General features: G+C 38.1%; 2 protein-coding genes across 2 annotated transcripts in view; one reads left to right on the forward strand and one right to left on the reverse strand.

Moving 5' to 3' along the window:
- Positions 1-969: 969 nt before the first annotated feature.
- Positions 970-8,548, reverse strand: LOC103508738 (CREB-binding protein-like). Its single transcript, XM_008473311.2, has 4 exons — positions 8,351-8,548; positions 2,239-2,422; positions 1,211-1,537; positions 970-974 (listed from the first exon to the last, which is right to left on the reverse strand). Exons 1-4 carry the CDS (start codon positions 8,528-8,530, stop codon positions 970-972), a joined length of 696 nt encoding a protein of 231 aa, XP_008471533.1. The 5' UTR covers positions 8,531-8,548.
- A 5,000-nt stretch (positions 8,549-13,548) lies between these two features.
- The window catches only part of LOC103508739 (serine hydroxymethyltransferase, cytosolic-like), a gene marked incomplete at its 3' end in the record, with an annotated part of 11,818 nt that continues 11,400 nt past the window's right edge, over positions 13,549-13,966 (forward strand). Inside the window, exon 1 of the mRNA XM_026823258.1 lies at positions 13,549-13,753. Within this exon, the coding sequence (XP_026679059.1) occupies positions 13,564-13,753 (190 nt within the window). The remainder of the gene's footprint in view (positions 13,754-13,966) is intronic.

The following is a 13,966-nucleotide window of genomic DNA, read 5'->3' on the forward strand; positions in this document are numbered from 1 at the left end:
ACTTGAAAATTTCGTTGTGGTCGCAGTCGAAGCAAGAGATTCCTTGAAAGTATGTATTTTGTTTGTGAGTTCGTGTTGAAATGGTTCGCAATCGAAATACGAGTACGAATGGTGGTCAGCAAACCCGGGACTTTGACCCTTCTTCAATATTGACAATGTTTCCAAGAAGTTGGTACAAAATGTTTTCGAAGTATATTTTTCAAGCGCGTTATAAATGGGCTAACCGTGCCCCTAAAATAACTTCTCTGTCCCCTTCTTCCCGACAGGCGGACATCTTCAACAGCAAAGCTCCTACTCGGGGTACGGATCCCCGGGCCCGGGGGCACCTCAACAACAACAGCAGCAAGTTGTGCAGCAGTCTGCCCAGCAGCAGGCCCAGCAACAGCAGAGGCCCAACATGTTTGGGGCCAACCCGGGCGGCCCTAATGCCGGCCCCAATATGCCCCCGGGGCTTCAACAGGGCCCACCCCAGCAACAAGGTAAGATATGTAGATTTGTTTGTTGGATAAGTTCAAGAGTGTGCATGCATTTTGAGAAATAATTTAATTACCTATGCGTATGTCTTTTGTTTAGATAAGGAAGTTGTCTAATGATGATTTTTTTTTTTTTTTTTTTTTTTTTTAAAAGAAGTTTTTCTGGCCAGTATAAAATTGAACGCGTCGCGTGAAAAACAAGGTTGGAGGGCGATTTCAGGCGGCCTTTGCCAGCCTAGTTCGCTTGGAAGGCAGCGCGGTTGCCTTAAAAGAACTTCTAGGCACGGGTTCGATTCTTGCCCGGATCAAAATTTATCCTAAACGGATCGTTTTCAGAACGCCTGGCTTTCTCCTATCCTGCCTTCCGTCTCTCTTCGCTTCCGGAAAGGTAAGACCTTAGCGTTTACATTTTCTTCTATCCCTAGTTAGCTTAGTTGGTAGTGCCTCTGCCTTGTAAGCGCTAGGCCGCGGGTTCGATTCCCGCCCGGGGCGGATTTTATCCTGATGGGGGAAAAGCAGAAAATGTTAAGAAAGAGAAGATCACGATTGAACTGAAAATGAATACCTGAGCTGATTCCGCCTAAGTCGACACAAATTTTAGCTATCACGCTAATGTTGTAGACGAGGAAGATTCAGCTCTAAGTACCTTGTGCTTGTGACGGGTTGAATAAAGAAGTAAAAATACAAATACCTAACATAGATTGAGAGTAAAACATGTAATTGGAAAATCAGCTTACCTGATCCAGGCAATCCCTGGTTGGCTCCCGTCACGGAAGTCATGGGGGCTCCAGCACTTTGACCGTGTGGTCCCTGCACACCACCCTGCGGCACGCCACCCAAACCCCCGGCACCGCCGACAGAAGTCGGAGGTGTCAGATTGGCCGGCGGGCGCACCCCGGCCCCGCCAACAACCTGCTGAAGGGTGACGGGGGCGGTGTTCAAATCTGCCCCGGGCGCGGGACACTGAATGCCGAGCGCGTCACAGGCGCGACGCATGTCCGAGGGTGACGGGCGGGGCTGCGTGGTTGTCGCGGTTGTGACCGGGGTGTTTTGCTGCATGAGAACTGTGAAGGGGGGGGGAGAAAAGGGTGAAAAGGTCAAGTCTAGTCAGGGGAAAAAATCAAATATCAAGCGTGCCGGGAGGCGCGCGAACGTCAAGAGTTTGAAGCGCCGCCCGGCCTATATAAACACGAAATAGAATTTCATCGTTTTTTTTTTGGCATTTTCACCTAAATAGATCCAGCAACAACATCGTGGAAAAGTATTGGGATGCACGTGGGAGAATGACCGAATGGCCGGCATTTTCACCTAAATAGATCCAGCAACAACATCGTGGAAAAGTATTGGGATGCACGTGGGAGAATGACCGAATGGCCAAGTTCCTTTTGAAAACAACAACAAAGATAAATAATCTGTGGTAAAATGTCTTTTGAATTATATGCAATCTTTTGGCTTTGACGGGCCTGTTTCAATCAAATGAAGAATTGGTTAACCCTCACTTACAAAAATATCAAATCTGCACAAATCGTTTTTTATTTTATATATAAAGGTCCACACATGGCCGTGATGCTTAGCGTGTAATCAAATAAATAAAATATATATAAAGGCCAGTAAACTCTCAATAAAGTTGCTTTAACCAATAATTAAGGAACACTAACTGCACTTTCCTTGAAAAATTATCAAAGATTTTTTATTTATTTTTACTTAATGAAGAAAAATAGAAAGAAAGAAAACTGACGGAAAATGTTTTTGGCGGTCCACTTACCATTGGTGGGCGTCCGGCTCTTGAGCGGCAAACATACGGGACAATCCGTCCGCGTACAATGTTTCCAATGAGAGATGATCTGTCGGGACGAAGTACAATGGGATACGGAGCAGGACCGGTAGGCCTGGCACGTGGTGATGTGGTTGAGAACGTTCTTCATTGTCTTACAATGGGGTAGCATACACTGCGAGAAGAAATAGACGCGTTAGAATTAGAAGGAATAGAATAGATATACATCTAGTTCATCTTGCTGGGACAGGACTGAAAATACCCTTTACCCCCGCAGTCTAACCAAGGTCTTATATATTTTGACATATTATAGAGAACAATTTTACAGTTATGGCTATATAAATACCTTGATTACTTATACAATATACATAATTATAAGGGAAATCAATGGGAAAGGATAGATCAATTAGAATTATAAGGAAATTGATGCGAGATGATCTGTCGGGACGAAGTACAATGGGATACGGAGCAGGACCGGTAGGACTGGCACGTGGTGATGTGGTTGAGAACGTTCTTCATTGTTTTACAATGGGGTAGCATACACTGCAAGAAATAGACGCGTTAGAATGGATTTCACCAATGTTTTTTCAGCCCCCAGAAGGCCTGTTAGGCTAACAGCCTGTTAAGTTCCATTTGATTTGTATAACGTACCTACTTAACAGGGCTGGTTAACCTAACAGGCTGTTAGGGGCTAAAAAGAAGGTCGGTGAAACCCACCCTTAGAATGAAAAGGAAATCAAAGGGAGATAACAGGACACGTCAAAGGAAGAGATCAAAAATCAAGAAAAATTATGTTGGAAAGAGCTTGAGACTTGAGACTGTTGAGATATATGGAAGTTAGAGTTGAGACTGTTGAGATATATGGAAGTTAGAGAGACTAGTTTTGAACGTTTGAAAGAGAGAAAGAGCATAAGTAAAAATTTGCAATGATAAAAGTAGGTAAATAGAAAGGATGCTCAAGGCCAGCCACTCACTATCAGGTATCAGGTAGACCTAATCAGGTGTACCTGTCAGGTCTACCTGATATTGAGTGGCTGGCCTAAGAGTCTAAACAGGGACGAAAAGCGGGACCTGAAACATTAACTAATGTGGATGTACCTCATGAAATCAAAAATAGCATGATAAAAGTATGTATTGGATGGAATCGATCCATTAAAAAAAGACAAGTTGTATTTCCCATCTTGGATTTCCCATGGTGCAATGGAGGAGTTGCAATTGGGAAAATATTATTAATAAAAGGTCGATTCCTACATAAAAAGTTGTGAAAAATCCAAATATGAGGTCAAAACTCCGAAAAAGTAACTTTAAAAGGTCGAAAATTCAATTTTTAATTGCCGTTCTAATGAAAAAGTTCAAAGAGTTGTGACGTCAGATTTCACGTCAAAATGCGCAGAAACACTTGCGCACAAACAAACGAAGCGAGAGTCATGAATTATGACGTCATCGCCTAAGGGAGCGTATGCCGTGACGTCAAAGTTCACGATTTACAGGTATTTTTGAAATCGATTTATCTCGGTATCTAGAAGACGTAGAAGAAAAAGAAAAATTCAGTTGGTCCTCATTTTTCCTGCTCTATGACTTTGAAAGACGGGAGTCATGAATTATGACGTCGTCGCCTACGGGAGCGTATGCCGTGACGTCAAACTTCACAATTTACGGGTATTTTTTAAATCGATTTATCTCGGGATCTAGAAGTCGTAGAAGAAAAAGAAAAATTCCATGAATTATGACGTTATCGCCTACGGGAGCGTATGCCGTGACGTCAAAGTTCACAATTTACCGGTATTTTCGAAATCGATTTATCTCGGTATCTAGAAGTCGTAGAAGAAAAAGAAAAATTCAGTTGGTCCTCATTTTTCCTGCTCTATCGAGGAGGAGGAGTAGGGAAAGAGTGGCTTACCTGGTGCACCAGGATGAGATGGGGGATTATTGAGATCTCCGGTGCTTGGATCCAGATCTGATTCCAACTTACGACGTTTCATAGCAGGAGGCTCATTGTCCTGATAAATAACAAACGAGAAAAGAATTTGGTTAAAATTACTGAAATCTACGCATATAAAAATCAGTTTCTTTTTTTCATTTTTTTAGCTGAATTCCCATTTTAGGGGTGAGTTATTCACTTTTCGACAAAGTCCCATGAGTCCTGGTTGTTCGTGTTTTTCTGATACGGGTAGAGTCCTCAAATTTATTGTTACCTAAAAAATAACAATTTTATTAGAAAGCTTAGTGGTGGGCAAAGGAGGAGGCATTGAATAGGAGAGTATGTATGGAGGGGGTAGGTAGGATAAAGGAAGGTTTCCAAATAAGAAAATCTAAATTAGAAGTTAAAGAAGACTATAGGAAAAGTAAAACTCAAAGAAATGAAGTAAAAGAGGATGGACTTACCTGAAAGTTGAATGGTGACGTAGTGGGAGGTTGCACCGTGTTGTAGGGGGGCGGAGGCAAGTTCCCTCCCCCTCCTCCACTCATAAGTTGCTGTTGTGTCACTTGTTGTTGCTGTTGCTGCTGTTGTTGTTGTTGTTGTTGCTGCTGTTGCGATTGTGACGTCATGCCGAGGATATCTGAAACAGAGTGGGAGGAAAAGGGGAAATTTAGAAATGATAAAAAAAAAGAATAGGAAAATGAATTTTAATACTTAGTCCTTACTTGACTATACGCTAGTGAAGACTATTAAAATTGATTCTCCCTTTAAAATGTTACTTCACATAATATCCCGTTTAGAAAACATCAATAATGAGGAAAATGATGCTCTTTCCAAATTTCCCCAATTCATTCACCTCGACTTATTTTATGTCTTGAGTTAGACTCTTACCACCAACTTCCAGATCCAAAGTCTTCTCTGCTAACCACTACACTACTGAGTTGTGAAAGGGAAATGAAAGAGATAAGAAGAGAGGATACAAGAGTGAGAACATGAAAACGGAGACAAATGGACGGAGACAGAGGAAAAGAGGGAGGGGGAGAGGAGAGAATAAGAAAGGTCAGTAAATGAAGATGATGAGAAAGGAACTTTAGGAAACACTCACCCTCGGCAGTAAGAGGGAGTAAGCGTGAAAGGGAAATGAAAGAGAAAAGAAGAGAGGATACAAGAGTGAGAACATGGAAACGGAGACAAATGGACGGAGACAGAGGAAAAGAGGGAGGGGGAGGAGAGAATAAGAAAGGTCAGTAAATGAAGATGATGAGAAAGGAACTTTAGGAAACACTCACCCTCGGCAGTAAGAGGGAGTAAGCTTTGAGGAATCCGAACTTTCTTGATGATAAATAATCGCTGCTCCCTATCCAACACTTGGAGTGAGTAAACAAGCTGAGTACCACTCATTGTGCGAGCCAAAATATTGTTTACAGCCAAAATTTGTTTAGGGCCAAAGAGCCAAAATGTCGCTTAGATTCTACCTATAAAAGTAGTGTTTTCAGAAGAAAAAACATAGGAGACAAAATAAAATGACGTATCAAAATTGGACACAAATATTAATTTTAAATTAAGAGTTCAGTAAAGGTCGGATTAATAACAATATCTAAGTACCTAGGAGACAAAACATCATCCTGCCAGAAGGTTGAACTTTTAATTAAAAGCGAAAAAAAAAGTCGAGTAATTACTACCCCAGGCAAAAAGGTATCATCCAACTACTTACATTCATTCCATCGTCTCCCCCGAGGCCGACAAACAAGGAGTTCTGTATGGTCTGAATAGACTGGGCTTGAGATGGCGTAGTGGAAGTGTTAGAGGACATGAACACGTAGTACATATTTATTTTTATACCTAAAATGATTTTAAAATTTGTAAACTTAAAATCTTCTTACTTACTTGAATAATCTGTAAAAGAAGAAAAAGAAAAGAAAAATTTATTTGGTAATTCACATTTGATTTCAGATTGTGTGCTGAGCAGGGTTTGTGTACCCAATGAGTATTTCACATGCAAAGTACTCATGAGAAGAAAGAAAAATCCTCGCTGAATGGTGGTAACGCATCACATGTGCATCATGTGTCCAGTCCATTTCATTCGAGCACAAGTGTAAATTCATCGTCTCACATGAATAATATCAAAAATCGATATGATGATTATGTCATTGCGGGTAAGTGAGCTTGGTGTTTTTTTTTTTTTTTTTTTTTTTCTTATTTGGCGGGAGTAAGCTTTGAGGAATCCGAACTTTCTTGATGATAAATAATCGCTGCTCCCTATCCAACACTTGGAGTGAGTAAACAAGCTGAGTACCACTCATTGTGCGAGCCAAAATATTGTTTGGAGCCAAAAAGCCAAAATATTGTTTACAGCCAAAATTTGTTTAGGGCCAAAGAGCCAAAATGTCGCTTAGATTCTACCTATAAAAGTAGTGTTTTCAATAATTTATAGTTTATACTATTTGTCACTAAAAAGCTCAAAAACCTTAGCAGTTAAAAGCTAGAATGTTGTTTAGATTCAACTTTTTAGAAGTAGTATTTTCAAGGGTATGAACACGTTAGAGTTGTTCTCCACTAGGGGGTTGCCTCCGGATTGACCCAGACCTGCTATGGAGGATATGCCTGGAAAAACAAACACGGAAAACGTGGTTTAGAGTCTTATTCGATATTTGATGGAAGACTTGGGACCTTTGTGGGAGGTCCATACACGAAGGTACATACAATCCACATATTGAGGTACTCAAAATAAAATTATGCAATAGGTCTCCTGAAAGTTTTCAAAAAATGCCTTTGAAAAAGAGTTCTATGAACAGAACAGAAATGCCTATGAAACTGTTACATACAAGAAGGTGAATAAGGTATGACTACGAAGGTACATACAATCCATATATTGAGGTACTCAAAATGAAATTATGCAATAGGTCTCCTGAAAGTTTTCAAAAAATGCCTTTGAAAAAGAGTTCTATGAACAGAACAGAAATGCCTATGAAACTGTAAGTAGACCTTGCTTAATTATAAAAAAAAGGACAAAGGACAAAAAAAAAAGAAAAAAAAAGAAAAGTAAGGAATAATTTCAATACATAGCATGTCTAATATAAACCTATCCAAAAAACTACATTCCTATGGTTTAGTACAGGTGGCGCCAAAAGAAGGGGGAAAAAGGGGAAATTCTGAAAGGAAAATACAACTACAGTGTGTCAGGTACATATCGCTTCCGTGGTTACGATCAGCAAGACAAGTGCTGTCTACAGAGAAGGGGGCGGGGCGAAAGGTTCTTCGCCATTAGGGGAGGTCTCAACACTTCCCACAGAATGAGGGGTGGAGATTCTCTCCTCTCTCATTGGCTAAGAATCTTCCTGGCCCCTCCCCTACTCCGATGAAACGCTCGTCTCTCAATTCATCGGCCTTTGACTCATCATTCACACTTTACATCTTTAACATGGGGTACTGATAAAAGATAATATACCTACTTGTATTTATGAAAAAAATAAAAATAATGAAAAAAAAATAAAAATAATTAAAAAAAAAAGATGATAAAAAATCGATGCGGTCGATCATACAGAAAAGATCCCGATTACACCTCATTCCGAATTTACTATAAACCCTAATGACTGTTCAAAAGAATCCGTTGCCTACCAAAATAAATTGGATTGGAAGAACAATACAATGTAGTTATTCCTAGCAGTCAAATGATAACACTTAAAAGAGATATGATTTTTTTTTCTGGTTAAAGGGAAAAGTTCGAGCTTCATATAAAACAAAAAATAAGTCAGATACCTATTTAAAGGGCTAATTCAAAACCTTGAAAAAAATATATGTAGAAAAATAATGAAAAAAATAGAAAGTAAGAAGTAGCTAATAATTCTTTTATTTTTGTTACTCGTAAGCACAGCTTCAAAATTGGCAAAGTTGGTTTTTGGCTAGATAGTTAGACGCAAATAAGAAAAAAAAAGTACAATAGAATGAGCAAATTAACGAATTTTAACAAACATCTTTAAAAAAATTGGCCATCGCGCATCATTTTAACTTGTGTTGAAGTGTCAACTTTTATTGATTTGTGTAAAGACGTTTGGAAAAAAGTATTCAATCAAAAGTTTTAAATCAAAAATTCAAAAAAAAATTAAAGTTAAGCCTAAGAAGAAGAATTCAAAGCTAAGTCTGCGGAAAAAATAGTTAAAAACAAATATGTTCAAAACTCACCGGTCTTCGCTCCCCGTTGGCCTGACTCTCGCGGCGTTGACACTGGTGTGCGTGCAGCAGTAGAACGAGCTGCTGCTGAATCAACTTTTTCTTGTCCGGGTCTCCGGGAGTGGGCGTGGCTTGCTGGGGCTGAGATGACCCGGCCACGCCCCCTGGACCCACCCCGACTCCGCCTCCCATCGGCGGAGGAGCGCCTTGCACTGGGGGAGAAAAAATATGGGGGATCTTTATTTATGGTTCCATACATACATTATTTTACCTACTTGTACAACTATTATAAAACTACAATGTTAAAAATAAAAAGCCATTATTACAAATTACAAAATTACAAATTACAAATGCCCGATGTCAATAAATTGTGTAATTCTGAAACATAGAAGATAATGAACTTGGTTTGCAAAATGCATGAGATATCAGATTGCTAAAGCTTTTCACAATGCACAAAGTACCATGTAATCTTTCAATTTTTTTAAGAAAAATCAATTTTTCTGGAGGAATTACATGATAGTGTTTTCTCCAAGCTCAGATTTGAAAGCCTAATTTTAAAGTTGTGATTTGAGTAAATCAAGTCCAAAAGTATGGGATTTTTTTGTCCAATTAGCTAATGTAAGTGTTCCTGAAGCTAAATAATCGGTAAAAGTTGCAAATTGGGTCGTTTTTCAGCGTAGAAAGCTTTAGAATCTACTTTGACTAGATGAGTTCCAAAAATAGGTTATAGAGAAGATGTTGATAAAATTCAAGAGAGAAAATTATTTGAATATGTAAATTTCACCTGTGAACTTTGATTTATATGCTTTTCCCCGTGAATTTTTCTTTTCTTTTTCTTCTTTTACAAATTATTCAAGTAAGTAAGAAGATTTTAAGTTTACAAATTTTAAAATCACTTTAGGTATAAAAATAAATATACCTATCTATGAAGGTAATTTACAAATTCACAACCTGTCAACTTTGAGGGAGGACAATATGATGGCTGTCTAGCTAGGGGACGTTAAACAGAGAGTAGACTGGCATCTGGCTGTGGGACTATAAACAGGGAGGATAACAGCTAACCCTAACCAGCCTAGCTAGCTGGCAGTTCTTCAAAGGGTTCTCTCTGCTTTTAAAAAATAATAGAAAGTAATAAGCACAGGTCCTCATGATGGTTGACTGCAGTTCAGGACAAGCCAATTAAACATGGCTAGAGACCATCACCATTTGCCGAAAGCTAAAGCGGCTACAACAAAACAAGATGATGGGTACATGATTCTGTAAGGTCAAGCCCAAAATACTCAAGAACTACCAATACTTAAAAAAAATAATAATAATAAATAACTAATAAGGTGCATAGAAAAATACAGTGCAACAGAACACACATAAAACCCAAGTTCAAAGGTGTTGTTTTTTTTCTTTTTTTTTTTTTAATAACCAAGATCTAAGACTGTTAATACCTTCACGAATAAATTATATTTAAGTTCAGACTACAGTTCTATAATTTAAGGGTCCTAACTCCTTCCTAATTTAAGATGTATGTAAGTACTTTACTTTAGAATTAGGTACTAGATACCTAACTATGTAGAAGCATTTGGGCCTGTTTTTTTTTCTGATTAATTAAATAATGGTAACTACACAACATAATTATTAGGTAGAGGTTCATAATAATCATAATGTGTGACGTATAATGTATAAAATCTTTTATGATTGGTCTTTTGCCAAAAATTAATTGGCAGTTGATTAATTAGATATGAAATCCTTTACCTACTGCAATGTGTAACATGTAGGTAGCTATTCACTTGAGTATGCAAGAGATCCTGTACAAAAAGGGCTTGAAAGTTCATACCTGATGCTGTGATTTACAATTTAGATTTTAAAGATTTGAGTAATGTGAAAGGCCAACCAAAGTTTAAACAAATCAAGATTTCAAGCAGTTTAACTTTAGTCTAAGTTTATCTTTAAGTTTGGTCCTAGATCCTATGCTAGTTTAATAAAAATAGAACATGAAAATTTCAAGATAAAAGCTACTTAAAGTTCTATCAAAAATGTAAGTAAGTATAGGTCTGACTTGAAATTGAAGTTAAATTCACAAAAGAGGAAAATGAATGATTCTAGTAAATGGGATGTTCATCCTATGCTAGTTTAATAAAAATAGAACATGAAAATTTCAAGATAAAAGCTACTTAAAGTTCTAGCAAAAATGTAAGTAAGTATAGGTCTGACTTGAAATTGAAGTTAAATTCACAAAAGAGGAAAATGAATGATTCTAGTAAATGGGATGTTTATGTAGGTACCTATGGGAGCAAATTTAATTCAACTTAGCCCGTAATTTCATGAACAGTCTGTATAGGTATACCTACCTACTACTGGAAAGAAACTTTACTTGTATTAGGTACCTACCTACCTAGTTGGGCACACGAAATTTTACTTTTTTTTACTCTTTTGAAGAAATAATTTTTTCCAAGATTTTTGTAACAACGGAGGTATTATCGTCCCGAAATCGAAGAAGAAGGACAGGATAGAAAAAAAATCTGGTGTGAACATCACACGACTTTCCTTATCCTATTGAATGATGCTTATTTGAGTGTTCTTTTACTTTTACCCTAACTTTTACAATATCTCTAACTTTTACAGACACACACACGGACCTTAAAACGTGTTTTGACACTAAAAACTGACCATCGAAAATTTGACCCGATTACATTACTTTCCCTATAGAATAAGGAAAGTAAAAATCCAAGAGGACAAGGTACTTTGAGGCTGTGTTTATGAACAGGGCTGAGATGAGCTCGGACGAGGTGAGATAGGATATTGTTTCTACAGTTTTGCATTGGAGTGGTAACTTAACCGAGGATAGCGTGGAATTGTTGGGCTTTTTTTCTAACCCTCTGTCCCGGCGGCAATTTTTAAAATTTATTTTATATTTATTTTTGTTTGCTTTGTAATTCGCTTGTTTGTAATATCTAATTTAAATCAAAAGTATAATATAAACGTGCAAACTAGAGATAAAAAGTAAAAAATGAATTCAGATTATACGCGTTGCGCAAAAAAAAATCAAAATTTCGAATTTCCCGCCACTTTTCACGCTCATGAAGGCTTTGTGTTAAGTTACCACATCATTTTCCACTTGCCAAGAACATCTCAGAATGGCCTATCTCAGCCCTGTTCATAACCACGGCCTGAAGGTGGTTTTTTTGGGGGGGGGGGGGATTTGAGTTCCATTTTGAGAACCCCTGGATATCATCAAAAATCGTTTTTCCAACGAGCACAAAAATTTTCATTTCAAAAAAAGGAACCGCGAAAATTCAAATTTCAGTTTTCGTACTTTTCGTGGTTTTTCTGGGGATTTGGCTTTGGCAAAAAAATGATAAATGATCAGATTAATCAGTTTTTCTCGTAAAATTTTGTATTTCGTAGTTATTTAGTTAATATTAGGTAATGTTTTGTGTTAAAAAAAAACATTTACGTGTTTCTATCGATAATTTTACGTAGGTATTCGTTTTCTGTCAATAACAAAAAACACCACAAACCACAACACGACGGACTCTTGATAAAGAAAAAAAACAACCTGTGAATCAACATATTTTACGTATGTACTCTCTTCTCTAAATAAGATTAGCCAGCGGTTTAGTGATCTGTAAAAAATACTCAGTAAAAGCGCTCCGATGGGGTCCCTATAGGTCCAATTGATCCCAAAATCCAACAAGCCAATGCCCATAAGAGGTATTTGAAGTTTGCCAAATTTTATCAAAATCAGACAAACTATTCAAGAGTTATCTATCATAGAATTCATAGACAAACTAAAGGCAAAATTACCAAGTTAAAGTCACAACCCATGTATTAAATGGTAGGGACTCTTTCCTGAAACAATTCTTTGTTCCTGTTGTAGGAGCATTCCACTCTTCATTACATAATAATACCCCTTTAGTTGTAGGAAGCCTCTAAGCAGGTTGATAGGTACATATCTTGCAAATTAAACATCTCAACAAATCATTGATTAAGAGAGGGAAAAACTACTTTTCTTTGTACTAGCTATAAGGTTTCCCCTCCATTGATTGGTTAATCAATCCCTCCCATGCTAGTCAACCATCTGATTATTGATTGTCTCTAAGATCTACCGTACCTATTTGTATGATTATTACGTATTCCATTTGAAAGGTCATTTCAATTAGATAAGAGACATCAAATACATCATTTTTATTACTCTCCCCATCTAATATAGGAGACATTGTTTAGATTTTTATAGTCTACTGGAGTTTACTCGAACTGGATAAAAAATGTTAAACTCGAGCTGGATTGCTGGATAATGAATGATATATTCTATTTGTGGTTTATTTGGAGGAGTTGGCGATTTTGTTCGTATCCTATCACAACAGCTCGCTGACACATCGTCCGTTAGTAGAGCTAAATCCTAGATGTGGTTGGGTATTTCGTATAAAAGTTGAACTTATGGGTACCTGTGGTGTGATTTTTGGTAATATTGCAAAGGGGCAAAAGTAAATGTTATTTATCCATTCCCATAAATTCATATGTGTTTATCTGATCGGCCTCCGACCGCTGGCAAAGCTAGCTATCTTATACTTCTAAGGAATAAATATATTGCGGCCTTCGGCCGCTGCTTCTGGTAATGCCTAGATCTGTGGTTAATCGTAAATGTGGCCTTCGGCCGCTGGCAAGACTAGTGTGCTTCGGTTCGTTGATACAAATAAAGCAATGCGGCCTTCGGTTGCTGGCAAAGCCGGCTATGTAAGCTTAGTTAAAATATAAATATAATACGGCCTTCGGCCGCTGGCAAAGTAGCTATGATAAATTTGTAAAGAATAAATACATTGCGGCCTTCGGCCGCTGCCTGCTTTTGGTAATAGATCTGTTTTCAAGCATAAATGCGGCCTTCGGCCGCTGGCAAGGCCGGCTATATAAGCTGAGTTAAGATATAAATATAATGCGGCATTCGGCCGCTGTATTTATAACATGTTGTGAAAAATAAATGCGGCCTTCGGCCGCTGACAAAGTCTATTCGATTGATTCTATTAGTATAAGTACCAACTTACCTATGCACTGTTATTTTAACATGGTTTCTACCTTGAGGTTCTTTCCCCTAAAAACCCTTTTTTACTTTCCTTATCCTATAGGAAGGAAAGTAATGTAATCGGGTCAAATTTTCGATGGTCATATTTTAGTGCCAAAACACGTTTTTATTTATTATTTTTTTTTTATTTTTTTTTTTTTTTTATTCTTCCCTCATGTCTCTCCTCAGATATTACGGCGGGAACCAGTTCATTGACGAGATAGAGATTGTAGCTCAACAGAGGTCGCTGAAGGCGTTTAATCTCGATCCAGAACAGTGGGGGTGCAACGTGCAGCCGTACTCGGGCTCCCCGGCCAACTTTGCCGTGTATACGGGACTGGTCGAACCTCATGGGAGAATCATGGGTGAGTATTGACTATTGAGGCAGTGACGGAGTTTTATACCTGCCTCGGTGGCGTAGTGGTCAAGACGCTCGCCTGGTAAACAGGAGGGCGTGGGTTCGATCCCAGCCGAGGCATGGAATTTTATCCTCATTTATTTGAGATTTTGACCACATAGATAATAAATTGGAGCTCTTTAAGAGTTAGGTGGTAGCAGAACGCGATTAACCTCGCCTA

Source organism: Diaphorina citri, unplaced genomic scaffold, assembly GCF_000475195.1.
Source record: "Diaphorina citri unplaced genomic scaffold, Diaci psyllid genome assembly version 1.1 scaffold429, whole genome shotgun sequence".
Lineage (NCBI taxonomy): Eukaryota > Metazoa > Arthropoda > Insecta > Hemiptera > Psyllidae > Diaphorina > Diaphorina citri.

What these genes read in the sequence shown, in the direction of transcription:
- LOC103508738 (XM_008473311.2), bottom strand. Translation starts at nt 8,530, where the DNA reads ATGGGAGGCGGAGTCGGGGTGGGTCCAGGGGGCGTGGCCGGGTCATCT. An exon ending in CCAACGGGGAGCGAAGACCG is followed by an intron (nt 2,423 to 8,350) that starts GTGAGTTTTGAA and finishes TTCTTCTCGCAG; the next exon opens with TGTATGCTACCCCATTGTAA. An exon ending in GAGCCGGACGCCCACCAATG is followed by an intron (nt 1,538 to 2,238) that starts GTAAGTGGACCG and finishes CCCCCTTCACAG; the next exon opens with TTCTCATGCAGCAAAACACC.